At 45.8% G+C, this 26,954-nt stretch overlaps 2 protein-coding genes and 1 long non-coding RNA gene across 4 annotated transcripts in view; 1 reads left to right on the top strand and 2 right to left on the bottom strand.

The window, feature by feature from the left end:
* Window positions 1-2,363: 2,363 nt before the first annotated feature.
* On the bottom strand, window positions 2,364-15,398 carry LOC310701955 (kyphoscoliosis peptidase-like). 2 transcript variants are annotated; one of them, XM_083493523.1, is made up of 6 exons: window positions 15,283-15,398; window positions 10,755-10,878; window positions 8,681-8,789; window positions 5,887-6,004; window positions 4,128-4,298; window positions 2,364-2,933 (listed from the first exon to the last, which is right to left on the bottom strand). In XM_083493523.1, exons 2-6 carry the CDS (start codon window positions 10,851-10,853, stop codon window positions 2,795-2,797), a joined length of 636 nt encoding a protein of 211 aa, XP_083349649.1. In that variant the 5' UTR covers window positions 10,854-10,878; window positions 15,283-15,398; the 3' UTR covers window positions 2,364-2,794. The 2 variants fall into 2 exon arrangements, with proteins under 2 accessions (XP_083349649.1, XP_083349650.1); XM_083493524.1 differs by having other exon boundaries at window positions 10,755-10,862; window positions 15,283-15,397.
* On the top strand, window positions 9,544-9,795 carry LOC310699232. The gene is made up of 2 exons (XR_014522018.1): window positions 9,544-9,647; window positions 9,715-9,795. It is a non-coding gene; the product is annotated as an uncharacterized lncRNA (long non-coding RNA).
* Window positions 15,399-21,693: 6,295 nt separating the features above from the next.
* The window catches only part of LOC310701884 (kyphoscoliosis peptidase-like), a 61,870-nt gene continuing 56,609 nt past the window's right edge, over window positions 21,694-26,954 (bottom strand). The window contains exons 7-9 of the mRNA XM_083493378.1: window positions 25,875-26,036; window positions 24,109-24,294; window positions 21,694-22,434 (exon numbers count right to left, since the gene is read on the bottom strand). Of these exons, the coding sequence (XP_083349504.1) occupies window positions 22,356-22,434; window positions 24,109-24,294; window positions 25,875-26,036 (427 nt within the window). The 3' untranslated portion in view covers window positions 21,694-22,355. The remainder of the gene's footprint in view (window positions 22,435-24,108; window positions 24,295-25,874; window positions 26,037-26,954) is intronic.

Here is a 26,954-nt window from a genome sequence, read left to right as displayed (position 1 = left end):
CGGCGCACCTTGGAGAAACAGGTAAGTTGTTTCATTTCCTTGTTGGAGAAAGGCTGAACTTTGTCTCTCTCTCTAGCAATGCAAATGCAAGCAATCATATTATTTATAGAGGTTGCTTAGGGAAAAGATATTTATACAGCCAAGGTGTGTCACCATCACGACGGCATAGCAGTGTGAATTTGGAGAGTAACGGGGAACTCTGCATTTGTGTAATCAAGGAATAAAGTCCCAAAGGGGAGGAGTGAGGGAAGAACATGGCTTGAACTCAGTCAGGAGGATAGATCACCCAGATGTGGCCTGCATATTGTCCTACCCAGTGCTTTTTTCTGGGGGGAACGCCAGGGCCATACACATACCCCTAAACATTTTGTGAATCTACATTTGGCCTCATTGAGGGACAGTATTTCAATATGCGTAGGAAAATGAGAGTACCCCTAAACAATTTTTTTTGGGGGGGAAGCACTGGCCGTACCCATGCACTTTCTTTCTGTATTGTCGCCCCATAATTTTTCACTGCTTAGGACAGTGGTTCCCAGAGTGGGCACAGGCTGTGGGATTAACCAGAGGGTGCTAGGAGGCAAGGGAACAGCAGGGGCACTGGGGGTATAACTATCAGAATTTGAAAAGCTGGTATCACTTGATCAAGTTCATCGATTTTACTGAATTAATTGAACTACGGTAAATAGTTTTAACTGGATTTGGAATAAATGTGCAATTGATTGTTGCTGTTTTGAATTTTATTGCGTTGTTATCTTCCTTAGTCGGTCATGCAAACCACTATTCTGAATACAATCATACCTCTGCTTCCAAACGTCTTGGGAGTCGAACGTTCTTTTGGAAGCCGAACGTCCAGTGGGGCTTCCACGGCTTCTGATTGGCTGCAGGAGCTTCCTGAGGCCAGTCAGAAGCCGTGTTTTGGTTTCCGAACGTTTCAGAAGTCGAATGGACTTCTGGAATGGACTCCGTTCGACTTCCGAGGTACGACTGTACAGTGGAACCTTGGTTGTCAAACATAATCCGTTCCAGAAGACCGTTCGACTTACGAAACGTTTGATAACCGTGGATCAATTGCCGGTCAGCAAATTCTTTTTTAAAAATGGACTTCCGTTCGACTTCCGAGGCACGTTCAAAAATGGAAGCATTCGCTTCCAGGTTGTCGGCATTTGCATTCTGAATTGTTCGGCTTCTGAAATATTCAACACCCGAGGTTCCACTGTGATGCTTTTTATAGAATGGGACTGTAGGAAGCACTGAGGATGAGTCTATGGAACCAAGTGGGCAGCAGCCACAGGAAATTTGGGAACCACTGGCTTAGAAGTCCAGAGTATGGGACAGACAATCCTCGTTTTGTGTAAGGGTTTAGTTCCGGACCTCTGTGCAGGTCGGCAGACCACATGTGTTATGAATTCAGATTGGCTGCAGTTCTCACTCTGGGCCACCAGTATGCAAATGAAGGACTGAGAGTTGCTTTCACTGATTAGTTGGAATTCATTACTGTTACAAGTTATTGAGTATTATATAAGGCAACCAGCTTCACTGTTGTTCAGAAAGACTTAGTGCAGTGCTAACTGCTGTAATAAAGAGCTGTTTCTTAAAAGAGCTGTATCTGCCTTTTTCACTCCTTTTTGTGATGTTTTAGGGCTATTTCTGGGTTTGGTGTCCTGCATGTGAGTAACGTGAGGAACAAAATCAGATGAGCTTATGACAATAAAGCTCATGAGAGTTTGGCATATTATGCTTGTCACAAATACAGACACACACTCAACAAATGAAAAGAAAAAGGCATATGTTTTAACTTTATTCTCTTCTTTGAGGTTCTTAGAAATGTGATGAGATGCTACTTGAAATGTGTTTTACATGCAGTATTTCTTTTGGTCAACATAACACCACAATGTGCAACTTACCTAGCATAAATGTGTTGTCATGTGTGTCATTTAAACCTCTTTTTAGGATTGCCAAAGGTACTTCCCTGACTTTACCTCACTAGATTGCCAAAAACACAAGTTGGCCCTTATGCGTCTGCTTTATTAGGGTTGCCAACGTACTAAAACTATGTTTAAAAAATACAACATACATTTAAACGTGACATTCTCGCTTTTGGCCTGAGAAACTTTATTTGAAAAGCATCACTCATGATTACAATTAGATGGTATAGCAATAACTGCAGAAATCAGTTTCTTGCACAACAGCAATTATTATTTGCTAAAGTAATAGTTTTGTAATGTTTAGCCACATTACAAAACTATTACTTTAGCACATAGCTCACACCAACTTCATACAAAGAGAACAATGATTGTACATTGTATGATTTGCCGATGCAGTGAAAAAAGAAAATACATAACCGACTTAAAAATAAAAATCTATGCCCTTCAGATGTTTTGAGACTACGATTCCCATCATCCCTGACCACTGGTCCTGCTAGCTAGGGATCATGGGAGTTGTAGGCCAAAAACATCTGGAGGGCAGAGGTTGAGGAAGCCTGGGATAACCAGAGAGTGAGTTCAGCATTCTTTCTGCTACTAACACAAATTGAGTAATCATGAATCGATACATTAGAGAGAAGTGATTATTTTTGGAGGACATCAAATTACATACAGTGGTACTTCAGGTTAACATACGCTTCAGGTTACAGACTCAGCTAACCCAGAAATAGTGCTTCAGGTTAAGAACTTTGCTTCAGGATGAGAACAAAAATCGTGCTCCAGAGGCGCGGCGGCAGCAGGAAGTCCCATTAGCTAAAGTGGTGCTTCAGGTTAAGAACAGTTTCAGGTTAAGAACGGACCTCCGGAACGAATTAAATACTTAAACCGAGGTACCACCGTACTAGGTATATTATATTCCATTTCTGCTTCAGCAGCTGCCACTCATCCTCATCAGGGAAGTGATTCTTTCTAAACAGAGCAGGATTGGTGAGGAAGTAAAACTCCTTATAGCTGCAAAAGGAGAAAGTGGAATAGTGACATATTTCAAAACATTTCCTAAATCAGCATCAGGGTCAAAAAGGCAAAGCTATCTAAGGATGAAGCTGGAATAATTCTAGGGCCAGTCAAGAAAAATCATAGTTTATCATACTGAGAATGAGCCATAGCAAGCGTCAGCTTCACACACGCCCACCGTTGTTCATCAATCAGTCATTTATTGTGTTTGACTAAAAGCCCTTACATGGGATGCGGGTGGTGCTGTGGGTTAAACCACAGAGCCTAGGACTTGCCAATCAGAAGGTTGGCAGTTCGAATCTCTACGATGGGGTGAGCTCCCATTGCTCGGTCCCTGCTCCTGCCAACCTAGCAGTTCGAAAGCACACCAGTGCAAGTAGATAAATAGGTACCGCTGCGGCAGGAAGGTAAACAGCATCTCTGTGCACTCTGGTTTCCCAATGTGCCAGAAGTGGTTTAGTCCTGCTGGCCACATGACCTGGAAAGCTGTCTGTGGACAAATGCTGGCTCCCTCGGCCTGAAAGCGAGATGAGCGCCACAACCCCGTAGTTGCTTTGACTGGACTTAACCATCCAGGGTCCTTTATCTTTTTTTTTTTTTAACACATCTGTAGCCTAGGATAAGCATTATACAGTGGTACCTCTGTTTTGATGTTTGTTGTTTGTTTTTTGTGATTTTTGTTGATTTTTGTTGATGTTAATTTTCTGGAAAACTTTAATAAAATATTATTATAAAAAAAAAATACAGTGGTACCTCTGGATGTGAACAGGATCCGTTCCGGAGCCCTGTTCACATCCAGAAGCGAATGCAACCCGCTTCCATGCATGTGCGTGACGTCATTTTGAGCGTCTGCGCAAGCGGTGAAACCCAGAAGAAACGCGCTCCGTTACTTCCGGGTCACCGCGGAGCGCAACCCGAAAATATTCATCCCGAAGCTCCTTCAACCCGAGGTATGACTGTACTCCAGAACCATTCAAAAAGATAAATAGATCGTTGGTGTTTACTTTATTTTGCTGCCCCCAAGACACTCCGATGCCAATGGCTTAATTCTTATTATCATCAGTCCCCTGGCCATCAAATAAAACATTCTAAAACATGATCGATGAAAAAACCAACCTGTGAAGGCAAGGGAAGCAAACTATACTTGTGTCCCACACTCTTGGCTGGGCCTTCTGTTGCCTAACAACATACCTGAAGGTGAACTTGCTATAGGAGTCATCCACATAACCGCTTGCCCATGTGCAGTCTAGAAGATGCCACTTTCCATCAAGATAAACAGCATTCCAGGCGTGGCGGCTCTTCCCTTTAAAGTCGTCATTTCTGCTGCGGCCTACCAAATATTTGCATAGTATCCCTGCAACTCTGAGGGATAAAGAAAGACACTCAGGAACCCCATGGTTGTCATAGTTTGAAAGCATAATGCCGGTGGTCAACAAAAGAGGTTTGAAGACTCTCTCAAGGCAAATCTAAAAAAATGTACAGTGGTGCCCCGCAAGACGAACGCCTCGCAAGACGGAAAACCCGCTAGACGAAAGGGTTTTCCGTTTTGGAGGCGCTTCGCAAAACGAATTTCCCTATGGGCTTGCTTCGCAAGACGACAGCTCATAGGGAAATCTCCGGGACAGCGGGGAAGCGCAGTGCGTCTTCCCCACTGTCCTCAGACCTCCTCCGAAGCCTGGCGGAGGGGCGGGAACACCTCCTCCCGCCGCCCAGCTTCGGAAGGATGCTCCGAAGCCGGGTGGCGGGGTGGAGAGACCTTCTCCCCGCGCCAGCCTTCGGATGGCTGTCCTGAAGACTTGGGGTGGGAGAAGGGTTTTCCTTCCCACCGCCAACATTCAGAATGCTGTTCTGAATGTTGGCGGTGGGGAGGAAAAACCCTCCTCCCACCGCAAGCCCCAGGAACAGAGGAGAAGCGCTGCGCCCCTTCCCCTCTGTTCCCGTACCTGTCCTGAAGGCTTGCGGTGGGGAGAAAAGCCCTTCTCCCCACCGCCAGCCTGGCAAACGGTTTCCATAGGAACGCATTAATTGATTTTCAATGCATTCCTATGGGAAACCGTGCTTCGCAAGACGAAAAACTCGCAAGAAGAAAAAACTTGCGGAACGAATTAATTTCGTCTTGCGAGGCACCACTGTAGTATAAACACCAACAACCGGGAAACACTGGCCTGCGAGAGCTCGAGTTGGAGGACAGCCTTTACCAAAGGTGTCGTGGACTTTGAAGATGCTCAAACTCAGGACAAAAGGGAGAAATGTGCTGAGAGGAAGGCACGCTTGGCAAATCCACACCGTGATCAACTCCTGCCCGGAAGCAAATGTTCCCACTGTGGAAGGACGTGTGGATCCAGAACTGGCCTCCACAGGTACTTTTGGTCTCATTGTTAAAACCATGTTTATGGAAGTCAATCTTACTCAGCTATGAGCGATAGAAGAAGAAGAAGAAGAAGAAGAAGAAGAAGAAGAAGAAGAAGAAGAAGAAGAAGAAGAAGAAGAAGTAGTCAAGGGATTGTGGTTGCTTTCACTACTTTTTTGACTGAAATTATTAGTATTAGTATTTATTAGTATTATTAGCATTAGTATTATTATCCCACTAACTCATGTGTGGAAGAGACCCATTAAAATCAAGTTTGTCATTCTCCATTGAATTCAATGAATCTACTCCAACTTGATACAACTGTACGTATGCATTTTTACTTCAGCATACATAATATAAAATAGCGGGAGCAGGGACCTGTGGTTCTCTAGATCAGGCTTCCTCAATCTCGACCCTCCAGATGTTTTTGGCCTACAACTCCCATGATCCCTAGTTAGCAGGACCAGTGGTTAGGGATGATGGGAATTGTAGTCTCAAAACATCTGGAGGGCTGAGTTTGAGGAAGCCTACTCTAGATCTCCCATCACCCTTGCCAAGTAACAACTGCTTCCCATGATGGCTGGGGGCAATAGGATTTACCTGCACATTTCTTCAAAGAGTTGAGCATATCCACTACAAATAGCCTTTCCTGACTGAAGGACATCAGCTGGCTTATAAAACGCCTTATCTCTGTTACGGTAGCCTTCCACATCATATTCTGGAGAAATAAAGACACTTGTGAAATGTCGCCCTTGAGTCTGCAATGCTCAGTGAATGAGGGGCTGCAACAACCTCACACAAAAGGCTACAGTGGTACCTCAGGTTACATACGCTTCAGGTTACATACGCTTCCTATGGGACGAAAAATACGGTAAACAAGCTACAGTGGTACCTCAGGATAAGAACTTAATTCATTCTGGAGGTCTGTTCTTAACCTGAAACTGTTCTTAAGCTCCCGCTGCTGCCGCCGCGCGACCAGCGGCAGACGATTTCTGTTCTCATCCTGAAGCAAAGTTCTTAACCCGAGGTACTATTTCTGGGTTAGCGGAGTCTGTAACCTGAAGCGTCTGTAACATGAAGCGTCTGTAACCTGAGGTACCACTGTATAGCTTAGCACCCCACTCTCTTGGGGGGCCCAAAAAAATTTAAAGGAAAAACACAATTGGATGTATATTTCCAAATTATAAGATAAAAAAACAAATAAAATAAAACCTACATACAGCCACAGTGTTTTGTGTTGTGTAGCCTCCTATGATGTAAGTCATGGACCCCGCCTGCTAGCCTGCTCCCTAAAATATCACCGGTTTGTTCATTTCTATATATAGGGTGCCTACATTCTGCTGTTTATAATAATAATAATAATAATAATAATAATAATAATAATAATAATAATAATAGATTTTATTTATATCCCGCCCTCCCCAGCCTTAGCCGGGCTCAGGGCGGCTAACAACAATAAAACAGTACAGAAGTACAACATAAACAACACTCTAAAATCATTCATTCTAAAATTAATTAATTCAAGCCACTGGCAGCCATTGGGCCAGAGCTCCGCGAAGATTGCCGAAGGAGGGAGTCAGGCTGTGCCCTTGCCAAAGGCCTGGTGGAACAGCTCTGTCTTGCAGGCCCTGCAGAAAGATATCAAGTCCCGCAGGGCCCTGGTCTCTTGTGACAGAGTGTTCCACCAGATCGGAGCCACAGCCGAAAAGGCCCTGGCTCTCGTTGAGGCCAGCCTAACTTCTCTGTGGCCTGGGACCTTCAAGATGTTTTTATTTGAAGACCGTAAGTTTCTCTGTGGGGCATACCAGGAGAGGCGGTCCCGTAGGTACGAGGGTCCTAAGCTGTATAGGGCTTTAAAGGTTAAAACCAGCACCTTAAACCTGATCCTGTACTCTACCGGGAGCCAGTGCAGCTGGTATAGCACCGGGTGAATGTGATCTCGCAGCGAAGACCTTGTAAGGAGTCTCGCTGCAGCATTCTGCACCCGCTGGAGTTTCTGGGTCAGTCTCAAGGGCAGCCCCACGTAGAGCGAGTTACAATAATCCAGTCTGGAGGTGACCGTCGCGTGGATCACAGTGGCTAGGTCAGGACGAGAGAGGTAAAGAGCCAACTGCTTAGCTTGGCGGAGATGGAAAAATGCCGCCTTTGTTATAGCTGCAATCTGCGCCTCCATGGAAAGGGAGGTGTCGAAGATTACACCCAAACTCTTAACGGACGGTGCTGGCACTAATTGCGCCCCCGCAAGAGATGGGAGTTGCCCCCCCAATCCCATATCGCCCCGTCCCAGCCACAGGACCTCTGTCTTCGAAGGATTTAGCTTCAACCGGCTCCCACGTAACCATCCAGCCACAGCTTCCAAACATCTGGTCAGTGTGTCTGGGGCCGAGTCAGGATGGCCATCCATCAACAGATAGAGTTGGGTGTCATCAGCATACTGATGGCAACCCAGCCCAAAACTCCGAACAAGCTGGGCGAGGGGGCGCATAAAGATGTTGAAAAGCATCCGGGAGAGTATCGCACCCTGAGGTACTCCACACACCAAGGAGTGGCGCGATGACAATTCCCCCCCAAGCGCCACCCTCTGTCCCCGACCAGAGAGAAACGAGCGCAGCCATTGAAGGACTGTGCCCTGGATCCCCACGTCGGCAAGGCGGTGGTCCAGAAGTTCATGATCGACCATGTCGAAGGCTGCTGACAGATCTAGAAGAATCAGCAGCCCCGACCCGCCTTGATCCAGCTGCCTGCGGAGATCATCTGTTAGGGCGACCAGAGCCGTCTCGGTCCCATGACCAGCGCGGAAGCCGGACTGGAATGGATCCAGAGCCGATGTTTCATCCAGAAACCCACCATCATTAGTAGTTTGTATAATATATTTACACCTATTATTATTTCCAGTTATAGCAAGTTTCTGGAGACTAGATTATGAGTCTTTGTAAATTGTGTTTCTAAAGGCACTTTTGTTACTGCCAAATGCCAATGTGTTTGCATTATTAAGTTTGTTATGAATAAAAAATCATTTTAAGTTAGAGCTGAATAATTATTTCACTATTAATATACTTCTTAATTGTATTTCACTATTAATATACTTCTTCTTAATTGTATTTCAGTTCAACAATTACTTTGATAAATTACATATTTTGTTATGTGCAAATGGCTTTAGATACCTATTAGGTCCATAAATTGCCATATAGCATATATTCAACACAAAAAGCAGCAACAATATGTTGTTGACAAAGGACAGCCGGACATATAAAGGGCCCCATTCCCTTCAGTAGCTTAGGGCCTCATCAAACCTCAATCCAGCCCTGACTGTGATACAGGCTGATCTTTAAATTCTGGGAGCTGTTTAGAGACAAGGGGACCCCAACATGCAAAAGGTGGCACCCCCACCTACCAATATGATGGCAAATCCACATCCAAATGGCTCGCACTTTCTCCAGGTCACTGTGGGCTTTCTCGTGCAAGACACTCACCAGGTTTTCCACACTATCCTTGAAATCCACCTGTTTCACAAAAGGAAAATAGATTCAGGAGCTGTTGACATGAATAAGGAGTACCCAGTTCCTTTTTTCTGTCTAAGCCTGACACTTGATTAAAGAAAATGGGGGGTGCATTTTTACAGGCACTTACAAGAGGGTCAGTCTTTCTGAACTCAGTGGGGCTACTCAGTGAGTAAAACTGCACAGCTGGTCAATCAAATGTATGTGTTTGAGCTGATTGATCAATTAATGTCTTAAATTTGACCAAAACTTGCCCCTGGGTAATAAGTATTCTGAAAGATGCTTAAGCTTTCCTTTTTCTTGGGTACACAGGTGTACACCTGAAAACAGGTGCTCTATTGTGTTAGAACATGTGGAAGACAGGAGCATGTTCTTTTGTGACTCACAATATTCCCCATTGCCTCCTATCAGGAGAGCACACTTGAAGGTATAGTGGAACCTTGGTTCTCAAATGGCTCAGTTGACGAACAAATCGGAACCCGAACGCCGCAAACCCAGAAGTTAAATGCTTTGGTTTGCAAACTTTCTTCAGAAGCCGAATGTCTAATGTGGCTGTCGACTATTGTTTCCAGGGCGCCTGCACCAATTGGAAGCCGCGCCTTGGTTTTCGAACGTTTCAGAAGTCGAATGGACTTCCGGAACGGATTACATTCAAGAACCAACATACCACTGTACTATCAAATTCCAAATCCACATGAAAAAAACCCTCAGCATTCTAGCAGATTCCTTAGGTAAAGGTAAAGGGACCCCTGTGTCAGGAAAAAGCACCAAGGCAAAAGCCAGCTCCAGATGGCTGGAATGCAAAACAGGATGTTGTGGTTTCTCACTGTACTGTTGGGGAAAAGGTGGAGCCTATTCTCTGTACTGAGCACCGGACGTTAGCTCAGAGTGTCATCTGACCTATGCTGGAAGTACAGGGGAGGAGTAGAGACTCTTCTGATGGAGACTGAAGGGTGCAGTCACATTTCTATGTACTGTTGAGTGACAGGAATAAAACATGTAGAAAGGACTCCTGTCTGTCTCATTTCTCCTCCCTGGGAGAATGCAGGGAGGGAGAGAGAAGCAGAGAAGCAGAGGGTGTGTTCTTCTCACATCTAATGAGAAGAATCGCCGGGTTTGTTTACCTAGCCTGCCGGAGGTCGCAGACGGACGGTAAACACAGTATCTCGCTCAATTGCCTCGGGGGAGGCCAGGTACCTCTGCCTGTGAGGTACCTGGGTCCACTCATGGCCGACTCTGGGGTTGCAGCGCTCATCTCGCTTTATTGGCCGAGGGAGCCGGTGTACAGCTTCCGGGTCATGTGGCCAGCATGACTAAGCCGCTTCTGGCGAACCAGAGCAGTGCACGGAAACGCCGTTTACCTTCCTGCCGGAGCGGTACCTACCATATTTTTCGCTCTATAACATGCACCAGACCATAACACGCACGTAGTTTTTAGAGGAGGAAAACAAGGAAAAAAATATTCTAAACAAAATAGTGGATATATGATTTTTGTGGTTCATGCTGTGGCCACAGACATGTGATCTGACAGTGAGTTTGGAGTAGCCCAATGAAAAAATCCTGAGGATCCATGTGGATCCATGCTTTGTAATCATGGAGGAGGGAAGGGGAACCATGGATCCTCTGCTCACGACTGCAGCAGATCCCCCCCGCCACCCGCAGGCATTCGCTCCATAACACGCACTGACATTTCCCCTTACTTTCTTGGAGGAAAAAAGTGAGTGTTATGGTGCAAAAAATACGGTATTTATCTACTTGCACTTTGATGTGCTTTCGAACTGCTAGGTTGGCAGGAGCAGGGACCGAGCAACGGGAGCTCACCCCGTCGCGGGGATTCGAACAGGCGACCTTCTGATTGGCCAGTCCTAGGCTCTGTGCTTTAACCCATAGCGCCACCTGCGTCCCTAAGCAGATTCCTTACAGGACTATAATTCCACACTGTATATATCACAATAAGAGATAGCATACCTTCATTGCATGGGCATCCAGTTCCTTAAACTGCATCAAGTCCATCACTACCGATTTCTCATCAGATTGTTTCAGAGTTGGTCCTTGTTCTTCTTTCATCTTGAAAGGCTACAAAATGGTTATTCTTGGGATGAGACAATATGTACATTGAAACATATAATGCAACGCCCACCATCCCTGACCCTTAGCCATGCTGGCTGAGACTGATGGGAGGGCAATACCATCTGTATGGCCACAGATTGCCCACCCCTGATATTTTATTTTTATGTCAGTGTGACTGCCATAGCTGCCCTTATAGCAGTGGTGGGGAACCTGGGGCCCTCCAGAGATTGCTGGACTCCTATCAGGCCCAGCAAACTTGGCAAAGGGATGATGGGAGTTGCAGTCCAATAACCTCTGGAGGGTGACAGGTTCCCCTTCCTCATCTTAGTGAATGGTGGGAATTGTTATTTGTCAGGGGTGCTAAATGCCTCTGTTGGAGATTCTGAGCCGCCTTCAAAGAACTACAGTGGTACCTCGGGTTACATACGCTTCAGGTTACATACGCTTCAGGTTACAGACTCCGCTAACCCAGAAATAGTGCTTCAGGTTAAGAACTTTGCTTCAGGATGAGAACAGAAATCGTGCTCTGGCAGCGTGGCGGCAGCAGGAGTTAAGAACTTAATTCGTTCTGGAGGTCTGCTCTTAACCTGAAACTGTTCTTAACCTGAAGCACCACTTTAGCTAATGGGGGCCTCCTGCTGCCGCTGCACCGCAGGAGCACAATTTCTGTTCTTATCCTGAAGCAAAGTTCTATTTCTGGGTTAGCGGAGTCTGAAACCTGAAGCGTCTGTAACCCGAGGTACCACTGTATTTGCTGTTTTAAAAGAGTGACCTTAACACGCATCAGTCGGATGGCAACTCTGGCTTTGATGTTCAAGCTACCAGCAAATGTTAGAGAACAACAATAGCTTTCTCCCCCCTGTGGGAATTTCTTTCCAATGTAGGGATTTAAGGAAGAGTGTCACATGATCAGAGAGGTGGAAGTACTGACATCTATCCCACCTTTTGCATTTGGTTTGTTACGGTAAAATCTGGGTGCGGGGCTACTCTGCCACCCAGCTCGTCGGACTAGGTCCACGGGTCCCTGCGGAAGAAAATAAGCTCAGCCGGAGACAGGAGCAAACTGGAGAAGATCCAAGTTTATTGCGCAACAGGTTCAAGACGAGATTGAACAGTGAGAAAGGGGTGACATGAACTTTTGAAATTTCCCTCCATGTCCCAGAATACAGTGCAAAATACATCCCAGTTACATCATGAATACATTAAGAAGAGGTTGGGTTACACAGATTACATCACGAATACATTAGGAAGAGGTTGGGTTACACCGGATTAACATATGGAGGAGGGAGGGGGGAATATGCAGAGCTGGAGATATGCGCAGATAAGCACATCCTGAGAAGACAATGGTCCATGTATGCATAGTCTGCCACCTGGCATCGCCAGGAGGAAGGGCTTGGCAGAGCGATTTGACCGGATTAGGGTCTTGACACCTTGCTTGAGGGATTATGGAGGACAGGGGAGGTGTCATGGGGTCCTAGAGAAATTGAGCAAATTGGCGCGTTGATTTTCTATGAATTTTATAGATTTTAGTCCCTTTTGACATTGACAATTGGAAATAAATGGATATATTGTAGCGAAGAAGGAGGTGAAGAAGACATGCCCCCCCTTCCGTATCAGGTTCCTGGTTGAAAACCACAGGAAGGGAGAGTGCACTTGTCCTCAAATCCTGCTTACTGGTTTTCCACACACATCTGCTCACTTACGGGGAGAACAGGATGCTTGAATAGTTGGCCTGATCCTGCAGGCTTTTTTTATGTTCTTATGTTAGAGGTATGCTGCCTTTGTGGCTGGCTGTTCCACTTACCTCTCATCTTCAAGCCACAATAAACAAGTGAGTGCCTGAGCATGTGCAGAGTGCCACCCCCCCTCAGTGGTGAAATAAATAATCACTGCTTTTACTTGGAGCCCTAATAGCCATCGCACCCAGCAGTTCTGGTATGTTTCGTGCACACAATAGAACACCCTTGATGGACCAAGACAGATGACACAATGCCACGTTCCATTGAAGTTGCTTCAACTTCCGTGCACGTAATTGCTGCTTTCGGTGGAGACCTTGGCATTATGATAAGAGTAACAGGAACAGCACTTACGGCTCCAAAACAAAAGTGAAAGCAGAACAAGTTTGGGCAAAACAGCAGGGCGGTGTGTCAAAGTTCCCTGGAGTCCCAATTGCACATTTCCTCCCCTGCCAGGGAAATTCCAGCAATTCATAGTCTATGTTTTATGTGGAACCGCCCACATGAACAGTATAATTAGTGGAAAGGTCCATCTCCTGTTCCTATTGCTGATTGACATAAGAGGTGTGCTCAGGGTTTTTTTAGGGAATCCTTCTTTTTGCAGGGAATGGGATGTTGTACTTTTTGGTATTAATTCCTATACTATTTTCTTAATAATGATAATAATAATGATAATAATAATTTATTACTTATACCCCGCCCATCTGCCGGGGTTGCCCCAGCCACTCTGGGAGGCTTCCAACAAAATACAATAAAGCATCAAACATTAAAAACTTCCCTAAACAGGGCTGCCTTCAGGTATCTCCTAAAAGTATAAGTTATATATCATTCATAATTCCACTTCATATCATTTTCATATAATTGAACAGTGATATTATGTTTTCAATACAGTGGTACCTTGGTTCTCGAACTTAATCCGTCCCGGGAGTCCGTTCGCCTCCCAAAACCATTTGAAAACCAAGGCGCAGTTTCCGATTGGCTGCAGGAGCTTCCTGCACTCATGTGGAAGCCGCATCAGACGTTCGCCTTCCGAAAAACGTTTGCAAACTGGAACACTCACTTCCGGGTTTGCGGCGTTCAGGAGCTGATTTGTTTGGGAGCCAAGCCATTCGACTACCAAGGTAGAACTGTAAGTCTGGTTGAATTTGGTGGGGCTTACTCTCAGGCAAGTGGGTTTAGAATTGCAGCCTAAAGCAGCTTTGGAGGCTGGCTGTGTCCACACTATGAACTTAGGACTTGCCTGCACCAGAGCAGAATTTGCAGTCTAATAATAATAATAATAATAATAATAATAATAATAATAATAATTTATTATTTGTACCCCACCCATCTGGCTGGGTTTCCCCAGCCACTCTGGGCGGCTTCCATAGAAACCAAAAAACACTAAAATATCACACATTAAAAACTTCCCTGAACAGGGCTGCCTTAAGATGTCTTCTGAATGTCAGGTAGTTGTTTATCGCTTTGACATCTGATGGGAGGGCGTTCCACAAGGTGGGCGCCACTACCAAGAAGGCCCTCTGCCTGGTTCCCTGTAGCTTTGCTTCTCGCAATGAGGGAACCGCCAGAAGGCCCTCGGTGCTGGACCTCAGTGTCTGGGTAGAACGATGGGGGTGGAGACGCTCCTTCAGATATACTGGACCAAGGCCGTTTAGGGCTTTAAAGGTCAACACCAGCACTTTGAATTGTGCTCAGAAACGTACTGGGAGCCAATGTAGATCTTTCAAGACCGGTGTTATGTGGTCTCGGCGGCCGCCCCCAGTCACCAGTCTAGCTGCCGCATTCTGGATTAGTTGTAGTTTCCAAGTCACCTTCAAAGGTAGCCCCACATAGAGCGCATTGTAGTGGTCCAAGCGGGAGATAACTAGAGCATGCACCACTCTGGCGAGACAGTCTGTGGGCAGGTAGGGTCTCAGCCTGCGTACCAGATTGTGCTGATAAACAGCTGCCCTGGACACAGAATTGACCTGCGCCTACATGAACAGCTGTGAGTCCAAAATGACTCCCAGGCTGCGCACCTGGTCCTTCAGGCGCACAGTTACCCCATTCAGGACCAGGGAGTCTAGAGTAGATTTGCATCACCCTGTCTCCCCATGAATATATGGGCCTTCAGATGAGATACTTCCCACCCCATTGTTCTCCTGGATCTTTTCCCCCTAAAAATTCAGGGTTTTTCAGTCCTCAGAAAGTCCAAAATGGGCATGATCGAGAAACCCCTTTACACATAGTACAATAAACATGTATTAGGGCTGAGCCCCAGAATAAATTTCCCCCATCGTATTTGGGAGACAGATAGAACTATAACAAAAGATTATTATTTATTTTTCTTACAGTGGAACAGCACAATTCTATGTGTCTTTGCTTTAGGAAAGACCTCTAGGAATTTCTGGTTACAAATCAGAACTTAGCCACCATCCTGAAAATACTGAAGGGCCTACCCTAGCTTTGCAAACAAGCCCACAAGTTACTAGCCCTCAACATTTCACTTGTTCACCTTGACCTCATTAAGTAGAGAAGTGTGCTGTCATTTTGTGACAGAGAAGTTTCCTCCAAGGCAACAGTCCTAGAATGCCATTCCGCAAAACTTGCCAGTCACCATTAAGTAGATATCTCATTCACAAAGTCAGTTGTTTCATTTCACAAATGCTGTTTTTGTAAGAGACCCAAACAAATCAGGATGCTCTGCTTACCTTTTGGAGTCAAAGCTCAGTGAGAACGTCCAGGTGATGACTGTTCAGCTTTGAAAATTGGGTATTGCTGCAAGAGTCTCTGTTTCTCTTGAGGTAAATGATTCCTTAAGCTATTACATTATTTCTAGAGGGTGGAGGAAATGCTTGTGCTTTCGGTTTAGAGAGTGAGGGGGAATTCCGGGTTTCCGGGAATTCAAGCAAAGAATGAAAAGAGAGGTTTGTGGGTTGAGTACCTAATCTCAGTCCACACAGATCAGCCATATGTTTACAAGCCACCCTAGCCCTGGTACCCCATCTCCCTGAATTGCTGCTCCAGAACTTTTCATTGCTTAGAAATGTAGTTGTTGTTGGTTAGTCGTTTAGTCATGTCCAACTCTTCGTGACCCCATGGACCAGAGCACGTCAGGCACTCCTGTCTTCCACTGCCTCCCACAGCTTTGTCAAACTCATGTTCGTAGCTTCGAGAACACTGTCCAACCATCTCGTCCTCTGTCGCCCCCTTCTCCTTGTGCCCTCCATCTTTCCCAGCAGCAGGGTCTTTTCCAGGGAGTCTTCTCTTCTCATGAGGTGGCCAAAGTATTGGAGCCTCAGCTTCAGGATCTGTCCTTCCAGTGAGCACTCAGGGCTGATTTCCTTCAGAATGGAGAGGTTTGATCTTCTTGCAGTCCATGGGACTCTCAAGAGTCTCCTCCAGCACCGTAATTCAAAAGCATCAATTCTTCGGTTTAGAAATGTAGGACACAATATTGGATTGTCGGAAGGGTTGGACTGCTATTGGATTGGTTAGTCTAGGCTTAGCAGAGTGAGCAGTGCAGGCAGCCCCTAGTATACAAGCAGTGCCGTATTTACATATAAGCTAAACAAGCTATAGTTTAGGGCCCCATTCTATTGGGGCCCCCCAAAAAAATTTGAAGGAAAAAAACCTGGATGTACATTTCCAAAATATAAGATAAATAACCAATAAAATAAAACCTACATCCAGCAACAGGGTTTAGTGTTGTATAGGGACGCGGGTGGCGCTGTAGTCTAAACCACAGAGCCTAGGGCTTGCCGATCAGAAGGTCGGCAGTTTGAATCCCCACGACGGCGTTGCTCAGTCCCTGCTCCTGCCCACCTAGCAGTTCAAAAGCATGTCAAAGTGCAAGTACAGTGGTGCCCCGCAAGACAAATGCCTCGCAAGACGGAAAACCCGCTAGTCGAAAGGGTTTTCCGTTTTGGAGGTGCTTCGCAAAACAAATTTCCTATGGGCTTGCTTCGCAAGACGAAAATGTCTTGCGAGTCCCTGCGGGGTTTCCCCCCCCCTTTTTTCCCAAGCCGCTAAGCCGCTTATCAGCTGATCCTAAGCTGCTAAGCCGCTTAACAGCTGATCCGCTAAGCTGCTTAACAGCTGATCTGCTAAGCCGCTTAACAGCTGGTCCGCTAAGCCACTAAGCCGCTAATAGTGCTAATCCGCTAAGCTGCTAATGGGCTTGCTTCGCAAGACGAAAAAACCGCAAGACGAAGAGACTCGCGGAACGGATTCTTTTCGTCTTGCGAGGCACCACTGTAGATAAATAGGTACCGCTCTGGTGGGAAGGTAAACAGCGTTTCTGTGCACTGCTCTGGTTCGCCAGAAGTGGCTTAGTCATGCTGGCCACATGACCCGGAAGCTGTAACCTGGCTCCCTTGACCAGTAAAGTGAGATGAGCGCCGCAACCCCAGAGTCGTCCGCGACTGGACCTAACAGTCAGGGGTACCTTTACCTTTACCTTTTATGGACCTATTAGGTCAGGGGTCAGCAACCTTTTCCAGCAGGGGGCCGGTCCACTGTCCCTCAGACCTTGTGGGGGGCCGGACTATATTTTTTGGGGGGAATGAACAAATTCCTATGCCCCACAAATAACCCAGAGATGCATTTTAAATAAAAGCACACATTCTACTCTTGTAAAAACACCAGGCAGGTACCACAAATAACCCAGAGATCCATTTTAAATAAAAGCACATATTCTACTCATGTAAAAACACGCTGATTCCCGGACCGTCCATGGGCCGGATTTAGAAGGCAATTGGGCTGGATCTGGCCCCCGGGCCTTAGTTTGCCTACCCATGTATTAGGTCCATAAATTACCATATAGCATATATTCAACACAAAAAACAGCAACAGTTTGTTGACAAAGGACAGCTGGACATATAAAGGGCCCCATTACCTTCAGTAGCTTAGGGCCTCATCAAACCTATATTTGGCCCTGTATACAGGCTAGGACTGTCCTGAGTTACAAGGACAGAGAGAATAGTGCCTTCATGTCTGTGCTTGTCAATTTCCCAGAGGCATCTGGTTAGGCCACCATAGAAAACACAATGTTAGCCCTGACAGGTTTTTGCTCTCTGATCCAGTCCGATTCTGGATGGAGGCGAAGAGACAAATGTGGGGCAATGGAAGACTGGAAAAGAGAAAAATTTAACTGTACAGTGGTACCTCAGGTTACATACGCTTCAGGTTACAGACTTCGCTAACCCAGAAATAGTGCTTCAGGTTAAGAACTTAACTTTAGGATAAGAACAGAAATCGGGCTCCAGCAGCACAGCAGCAGCAGGAGGCCCCATTAGCTAAAGTGGTGCTTCAGGTTAAGAACAGTTTCAGGTTAAGAACGGACCTCCGGAACGAATTAAGTACTTAACCCGAGGTCCCACTGTAACTGGTGAACACGTCTACCATACACTTCCCATACGTGCACCAAAAATGGCGAGTTTGCATACACCCTCCTCCTTGGGGTTTATTTCCAAACTGTTTTGACTGCAAGGTTCAGGCCTGGAATGTGTGAACATAGGAACCGACTTGCTGCATCAGACTAGCTCAGTGTTTTCTATCCAACAGTCCCTAGTGGTCTGCCTCTCAGCTTTTGTGAGCAGAGGCTCAGAGGTCTGGCATCTATCCCACACTTTGCCTTTTGTGCCTGGTGTTTAGAGGTACCACGCGTGGAGCTTCCACTTAGCTCTCATGTTCCATTGATAGTAAACAAGTGAGTGCCTGAGCATGTGCAGTGTGCCATCCTCCCTCAGCAGTGAAATATATATAATACGTTTAATCTGGCCCCTGTGAGGCCCACATAGCTATCCTGGGCAAGCAGACACAGTATGTCTCATAAACACAGTAGAACAGCCTTGATGGATCAAGATAGATGACGGAAAGTGACATCTGCTTCTCTTTTGCAGAAGCTGCTTCGCCCTTCCTGCACATATTTAGATAAGGGAGACTTTGGCACTATGATAAGAGCTATGGGAAAAGCACCCAGGAGGACAAAACAAAAATGAAAGCAAAACATGTTTTGGCAAAACAACATTGGAATGTGCAGAAGTTCTTTTGGGAACCACAGTCACAGATCTCAAAGCTGTTCTCTTCCATCTCCTCCTCTTCCAGATAGATTATAGGATAATTACATGAAAAAGGCGACCGGCAAACTCATTTTCCATACATAGTTAACATGTTCTATATATATATTTAAATCTAATATCCCAAAGTTTCATTATCTGGCTACAGCTTTTCAAAATGGCATTTTACACTCGAGTAAAACAATCAGGACTGTGACGTGGGAAATGACTTGGAATTGCTCTATCCTTCCCTGCCCCCCCTAAAATTCAGCTAAAGCCCTCCCCAAGCAAACAGAGAATAGTTTAATGACCTTTAACTGTATTCATAGTTCAGCTTTCTCGTTTGGTGAGCTGACAAATGGAATATTCTGTCAGGAACAAAATCAGATGAGCTTAGAACAATGAAACTTACGTTAACTATGTGTAACTATTAGTAGTTATATGATTTTTTTTTTAGGTTACTCAACCTTGGTATGGTTTAGAAAAGGGCAGAATTTATATTTCTCTACTAGGCCTCCAAGGGACACGGGTGGCGCTGTGGGTTAAACCACAGAGCCTAGGGCTTGCCAATCAGAAGATCAGCGGTTCGAATCCCCGTGACGGGGTGAGCTCCCGTTGCTCGGTCCCTGCTCCTGCCAACCTAGGAGTTTGAAAGCACATCAAAGTGCAAGTAGATAAATAGGTACCGCTCCGGCGGGAAGGTAAATGGTGTTCCGTGCGCTGCTCTGGTTCACCAGAAGCGGCTTAGCCATGCTGGCCGCATGACCCGGAGCTCACCCTGTTGTGGGGATTCGAACCACCAGCCTTCTGTTTCGCATGTCCTAGGCTCTGTGGTTTAACCCACAGCGCCAAGCCCCACCCTTACCTACACCCAAATGTAGGGTGGATGGCTATGGCTTGTCCCAAACAGCCTCACAGACCAAACGAGAAACCCTGGGGTGGGTCCCTGATCTAGAGATACAAAAATTCACCTCTGAAGGTTGCCAGGATTTTGTAAAATCCTGCGATATGTTTACTTATCAATTTGGATGGTTCTGTTTGAATTTGGAACCTTTCCTTGTGGGGTCTTTGGCAGGGGGCAGGTGAAGGCCAACTTAGGTTCGTAGGTAGATGAGATTTCTGGGAAGTAGATGAGCTTCTGAGAATTTGTCTCATGGATTAACTGCCAGCTGCCTGGGGATTTACAGTTCCTTATCTTGAGGCTTGTACCAGAGGCTCAAGGACACCTGCCCATTGCTAATTAGGAACATCTTGCAGCTGGGCCTGTCATGGCTTCTTGTCCGCTGATTAGTTAAAATAACAAAGTCCAAGTAAAGACTCTCGATTTTATCAGATCATCAGGTATTAGTTCCAGATTTACTAGGCTTGTGTCTTGAAAATGATGGTTTTGCTAGTCATGAAGAAATGCCAAATTGCCTTTGAATTTAATCATGTGTAAGGTGCCGTAGAGGGACGTGGGTGACGCTGTGGGTTAAACCACAGAGCCTAGGACAGTTCGAAAGCACACCAAAGTACAAGTAGATAAATAGGTACCACTCCGGCGGGAAGGTAAACGGCATTTCCGTGCGCTGCTCTGGTTCGCCAGAAGCGGCTTAGTCATGCTGGCCACATGAGCTGTACGCCGGCTCCCTCGGCCAATAAAGCGAGATGAGCGCTGCAACCCCAGAGTCGTCCGCGACTGAACCTAACGGTCAGGGGTCCCTTTACCTTTTAACCATGACGAATAATACTGCTTTCTCTCAAAGTTGACACCTTTCACGAAAACTGATAAGTTACCTGTTGTAGGGAATCATTTCTCCTCTTTTCTTAATCTAACTCACCCTTTTAAGCCACTTACTTAAGCAAAGTTAGACAAATTCTTTTCAAAGAATAACAAGGGTTGAGAGGAGGGCTGGATGTTACCTGGTTTTCAAAATCGTGATAGATTACCAGCAATATACCAATATATCACCCTGTCTGAAATCAGGATGGAGCTATGTAGAGGCACTAGCTGGCTTCACAGTTTTTCCCAAATGGTGATTTTTGCATAGAGCACACACACATACTTTAAGGCTGGGCAATGTATCAATACATTTGGGGGTGGTGAAATAAGTTTGAAGTCCACATCGTGGAAACAGTGTCATGTTAATCATGGTGATACATTACAATGTGTGTGAGTGCTGTGTAAAAAAACCGTGATTTGGGAAAAACCGTGAAGCCAGTCATCGCTTCTCTCATGGTTCCTTCTGTCCCTGTTGCTCTGTGCTATAAAATAACAGTTGTAACAACGTGTTAAAGCTAAGTAAAAATGTATCGGTTTTGGACCCTGAAATATACTCGGAGTCGAGAGTGGATTTCATGCTCTTTATTCAGCTCATAGTGGTAAGGAGGAATGGAAGTTCCCCCAGAATGTCTGCTTTATATACATTATTTACACAATGGGCCCCACGTGATCGGCTAATTCCGGATTCACCTGTAGGCCAATCAGGTTGCGGATTCAATTCCACCTGGAGCTGGATTGGGTGGCTCCTGTGGACCAATCAGACTGCTGCATTCTGGACCCTATTGTTCTAGGACCAATCAGACTGCTGCATTCTGGACCCTATTGTTCTCGGACCAATCAGACTGCTGCCTTTTGGATCCTATTCAAATCAGTACATAACAGACCCCTAAGTAGCAGCAGTTTCCAGGACATTACCCTCTATATAGATAACCCCTAGATATGCCTCTGCACGTAAGATGTGATCATGCTGTAGGTACAGTCGTACCTTGGAAGTCGAACGGAATCCGTTCCAGAAGTCCGTTCAACTTCCAAAACGTTCAGAAATCAAGGCGTGGCTTCTGATTGGCTGCAGGAAGCTCCTGCAGCCAATCGGAAACCGCATAAGCCGCGTTGGACATTCAGGTTCCAAAGAACGTTCGCAAACCGGAACACTCACTTCCAAGTTTGGAAGTCAAAATGTTCAACATGCAAGGCGTTCGGGATCCAAGGTACGACTGTAATTTTGTTAGATTGCCACATATTAAACAACTGAATCGTGCAAGAGGAACAAAACACAAGACACATTTGCTGGAGAACAGTGAAACTTTATTGCATTTTACAAACACACTGGGAAATCAAAGGCAAGCCCCAAAAGTTTGCACCAATTTATGGATTGTACTCTTTTTATTTACTGTTTGCAATATTAAAAAAAATCTGCTACTACTTTAAGTGAATGGATAGGACCACATTAGGGTGTCTCAAGAATATGGTGGATAAAAAGCTAATGAATTGTGTTGCTGTGCTGTAAAGGATATAAGTTCTGAAAGTCTGGAAATTGAATGATTGGGGGTTATTTTAACACATTTTTATACAAACAAGTTTATGCCTAAACATTAATTGTACCCTTTCATTCTCTGCTTTTCAAAATCATTCTAGGGTTTCCCACTTAACTCATTTTTTGATATGGCCTTTGAAAAGAAATCCTGGAACATCTCCCCGATTTCTTTGTTATACTGTAAATTTGTAAATAGATACTGCAATCGATTTTAGCATATACTTCAGAGCTCATTGAAACAAGTATCATGTCATGTGTATTATACATATATTTCATTTTTTTTAAACTTCGTGTCAAGCTAAAAACCCTATGCATCAAAACCGTGGTCAGTTTAGCAGTGATGCCAAAGACAAGTGACTATACTTGAAGGATATCAAATAACACGGAAGGCGGATTACATTCAAGCTGCTGGAGGTGCAGATGTCTGCTTCAGACGCTGCCATTTGGGATCCTCTGAGAAGTTCTAATAATCAGAACAGGATGGTTGAGGAAGTAAACCACATAGTACCTGAAAAAGAAAGGTCAGTGGTGCAGTATTTAGCAACACTATCTAAATCAGCAATAGGGGCAAAACAAGGTATCTAAGGTTAAGCATGGAATACTTACAGACCCAGTTCAGATGTCAAGTGAAACCATGGTTTAGCATGCTGGGAATGAGCCAAAGCAAGCTCACACATTCCCCAACTCCTCCCTCTACACAAGCAACGAAGAGTTTGGAAACTACATCCTGGTTAGGCTTAACCACAGCTCGTTGCCTCACCCAAATCTGATGAACTATGCTTACTGTTAACCATAGTTGCTTGGTTTGAGAAGCCATCTTTAAACCATGGCTCATCCAGCTAGCTTGTTTAAACTCTTAATCTCAGGGTCGTGGGTTTGAGCCTCACACGGGGCAAAAATAATAATCCTGCATTGCTGAGGGTTAGGCTAAATGAAACTCGTGGTCCCGTCCAACTCTATAATAACTCTATAACTTCATAACGTTAACCACCATTGAGAGTCTGGGGTGGTGTGCTAAACCAGCCTTTGCCAATCTGATTTCCTCCAGATGTTGCTGAATTCTTATGTCCCATGACAGTCAAGGATGATGGGAGATTAATAATAATAATAATAATAATAATAATAATTTATTACTTATACCCTGCACATCCAGCCAGCTCTCCTCAGCCACTCTGGGCAGCTTTCAACAGGAGATTAAAAATACATTAAAACATCAGTCATTAAAAAACTTCTCTAAACAGGGCTGCCTTCAGGTGTCTTCTAAATGTCAGATAGTTGTTTATTTCCTTGACAGGGCATTCCACAGGGCAGGCGCCACTACTGAGAAGGCCCTCTGCCTGGTTCCCTGTAACTGTTTCTCGCAGTGAGGGAACTGCCAGAAGGCCCTTGATGCGGGACCTCAGTGTCCGGGCAGAACGATGGAGGTGGAGATGCTCCTTCAGCTATACTGGACTGGGGCCGTTTAGGCAGTGGCGTAGCGTGGGTTGTCAGCACCCGGGGCAAGGCAAGTAATTTGCACCCCCTAACCCGTGGATTTCATAGAATCATAGAATCGTAGAATCATAGAATCATAGAGTTGGAAGAGACCAAAAGGGCCTTCGAGTCCAACCCCCTGCCAAGCAGGAAACACCATCAGAGCACTCCTGACATATGGTTGTCAAGCCTCTGCTTAAAGACCTCCAAAGTAGGAGACTCCACCACACTCCTTGGCAGCAAATTCCACTGTCAAACAGCTCTTACTGTCAGGAAGTTCTTCCTAATGTTTAGGTGGAATCTTCTTTCTTGTAGTTTGGATCCATTACTCCGTGTCCGCTTCTCTGGAGCAGCACCCCCTAACCCCCAGATGTTGCGGCCGGTGCGGCCGGGCCCCCCTGCACCCCCCACGCTACGCCACTGCATTTAGGGCTTTAAAGATCAGCACCAACACTTTGAATTGTGATTGGAAATATACTGGGAGCCAACGTAGGTCTTTCAAGACCAGAGTTATGTGGTCTTGGCAGCCGCTCCCAGTCACCAGTCTAGTTGCCACATTCTGGATAAGTTGTAGTCTAGGACCTCTAAATGAGCACTGCAGTAAAAGCTTGTGCTATGTGTCATTTCCCCTTTGAAATACATGAGGCTGATTGTGAATGTAACCGTGATAATCAAAGGGAACAAGACAGATGCTTCTGATTGACTTTACCCATTTTCTGTGGTTGGTATTCTTATGACAGCAACGGTCACTCCTTCTGTATTTAAGTCAGGATCCTGCTGATCTTCAAATTCCTCCAGTGTCACCGTCTGTTTCAGAAGCTGCCACTTGGGGTCTTCAGGGAAGTGCTTCTCAATAAACAGAGCGGGGTGGGTGAGGAAGTAAAACTCATCGTAACTGCAAAAGGAGAAGGTGCAATAGTGCAGTATTTCAGAATAATGCCTAAATCAGCACCAGGGCCAGACAGGCAAACAGAGTGGTGGTCCAGAACAGCTGGTGGGCACCTGGTTGAGGAAGCTGCTGTGTTGCAACAATCCAGCCTCCAGAATCCCCAGATTTTACACATGTAGCCCAGAATAAGCATAACACTCCAGAACTGTTCAAAGAGGATAGATAGATGGTATCTATCCCTGCCATCAGAACACTATATGCCCATGGCTTAATAATAATAATAATAATAATAATAATAATAATAATAATAATAATAATAATAATAAATTACTTATACCCCGCCTATCTGGCCCAGCCTCCACAGCTACTCTGCGCGGCTTCCAACAGAACATTAAAAACAGAATAAAACTTCAAACATTAAAAACTTCCCTAAACAGGGCTGCCTTCAGAGGTCTTCTAAAAGTCAAATAGTTGTTGTATTTCCTTGACATCTGATGGGAGGGTGTTCCACAGGACAGGCGCCACTACTGAGAAGGCCCTCTGCGTGGTTCCCTGTAACCTTACTTCTCACAGTGAGGGAACTGCCAGAAGGCCCTCAGAGCTGGACCTCAGGCTGAAGGATGGGGGTGGAGACACTCCTTCAGGTATACTGGACCAAGGCCATTTAGGGCTTTAGAGGTCAGCACCAACACTTTGAATTGTGCTTGGAAATGTACTGGGAGCCAGTGTCGGTCTATCAGGACCGGTGTTATATGGTCTTGGTGGCCGCTCCCAGTCACCAGTCTAGCTGCCTCATTCTTAATGCACTTGCTTACATTAATCAGCCCTATGGCCATCAAATCTCAAACTCTGACAAGCGGTTGAAGCAAAACAAAACCACCTGAAAGCAAATGAAGTTAACTGTGAGAGCCAGTGTGGTGTAGTGGTTAGGAGCAATGGACTCGTAATCTGGGGAACCGGGTTCGCATCTCCGCTCCTCCACATGCAGCTGCTGGGTGACCTTGGGCTAGTCACACTTCTCTGAAGTCTCTCAGCCCCACTCACCTCACAGAGTGTTTGTTGTGGGGGGAGGATGGGAAAGGAGAATGTTAGCCGCTTTGAGACTCCTTAAAGAAAAGGTAAAGGGACCCCTGACCATTAGGTCCAGTCGTGACCAACTCTGGGGTTGCGGCGCTCATCTCACTTTATTGGCCGAGGAGCCGGTGTACAGCTTCCGGGTCATGTGGCCAGCATGACTAAGCCGCTTCTGGCGAACCAGAGCAGCGCACGGAAACGCCGTTTACCTTCCCGCCAGAGCAGTACCTATTTATCTACTTGCACTTTGACGTGCTTTCGAACTGCTAGGTTGGCAGGAGCTGGGATCGAACAATGGGAGCTCACCCCGTTGCAGGGATTCGAACCGCCGACCTTCTGATCGGCAAGTCCTAGGCTCTGTGGTTTAACCCACAGCGCCACCCGTGTCCCTTGACGGAGAGACTCCTTAGGGTAGTGATAAAGCAGGATATAAAATCCAAACTCCTCTTCTTCTGCTCTACCCTCAGTGTGCCCCACGCTCTGCCTGGTCTTTCTACTGCCTAACAACGTACCTGAAAGTGAACTCGCTAAAAGCAGCATCCACAGTGCCACTTCCCCAGGTGCAGTCTAAGAGATGCCACCTTCCATCAATGCGGACAGCATTCCAGGCATGGTTGCTCTTCCCCGTTACGCTGGAGCTGCCTCTCACATACTCGCACTGTATCCCTGCAATACTGAGAGGGGAAGGAAGGTATTCAGGAACACCGTTCGTATCAAGAGGACAAGCGGTTGCTTTCACTGCCTTGATAGGCTGGAGCGGCCGTCCTTCATTTTGCTGGGTCAGAGAAAACAGCAATCAGGTTCTCCACAGATTTGCTCCAATTTGGCAGGAAAACACAAGTTTTCCTGGGATGAAACAACTACAACAACATTTGGACACGGACCTGGAAAGCCAGGACCTGTGCCTATAAAGCACAGAGCAAAGTTAAGTGTGGATGAGGAACTAAGTCACACAGGGAAGAGACCCATTAAATTCAAGTACCGTATTTTTTGCTCTATAAGACTCACTTTTTCCCGCCTAAAAAGTAAGGGGAAATGTGTGTGCGTCTTATGGAGTGAATGCAGGCTGCACAGCTATCCCAGGAGCCAGAACAGGAAGAAGGATCGCTGCTTTTGCTGCGCAGCGATCCCTCTTGCCGTTCTGGCTTCTGAGATTCAGAATATTTTTCCCCCTTGTTTTCCTCATCCAAATACTAGGTGCGTCTTATGGTCTGGTGCGTCTTATGGAGCAAAATATACGGTAATTTTTAAGTCTACTGATTCCAATGGATCTACTCAGTTCAGTGCAACTCTATATATGCAAGTTTGCTTCAGGATAATCCACAGGGTGGGCATTCCTCCACTTATGTGGTGGGTCATGTTCCGGAACCCCATGCGCATAAGCAAAAATTGTGTAAGTAGGGTAAAAGTAAAGGTAAAGGTCCCCTGAAAGTTTAGTCCAGTCGCGGACAACTATTGGGTTGCGGCGCTCATCTCACTTTACAGGCCAAGGGAGCCGGCATTTGTCCACAGACAGTTTTTCCGGGTCATGTGGCCAGCATGACTAAGCCGCTTCTGGCACAACGGAACACCAAAACCAGAGCAGCGCATGG

This window comes from Podarcis liolepis, assembly GCF_965112155.1.
Source record: "Podarcis liolepis genome assembly, chromosome: 2".
Taxonomy (NCBI): domain Eukaryota; kingdom Metazoa; phylum Chordata; class Lepidosauria; order Squamata; family Lacertidae; genus Podarcis; species Podarcis liolepis.
The sequence above is the reverse complement of the archived record's forward strand: the minus strand, read 5'-3'. Positions and strand labels throughout refer to the sequence as shown.

Coding starts and splice junctions, on each gene's coding strand:
- LOC310701955 (XM_083493523.1), bottom strand. CDS start 10,853: ATGAAAGAAGAACAAGGACCAACTCTGAAACAATCTGATGAGAAATCG. Junction 8,790..10,754: donor TGGATGCCCATGCAATGAAG/GTATGCTATCTC, acceptor TTTGTGAAACAG/GTGGATTTCAAGGATAGTGT. Junction 4,299..5,886: donor CTCTTTGAAGAAATGTGCAG/GTAAATCCTATT, acceptor TTTATCCCTCAG/AGTTGCAGGGATACTATGCA.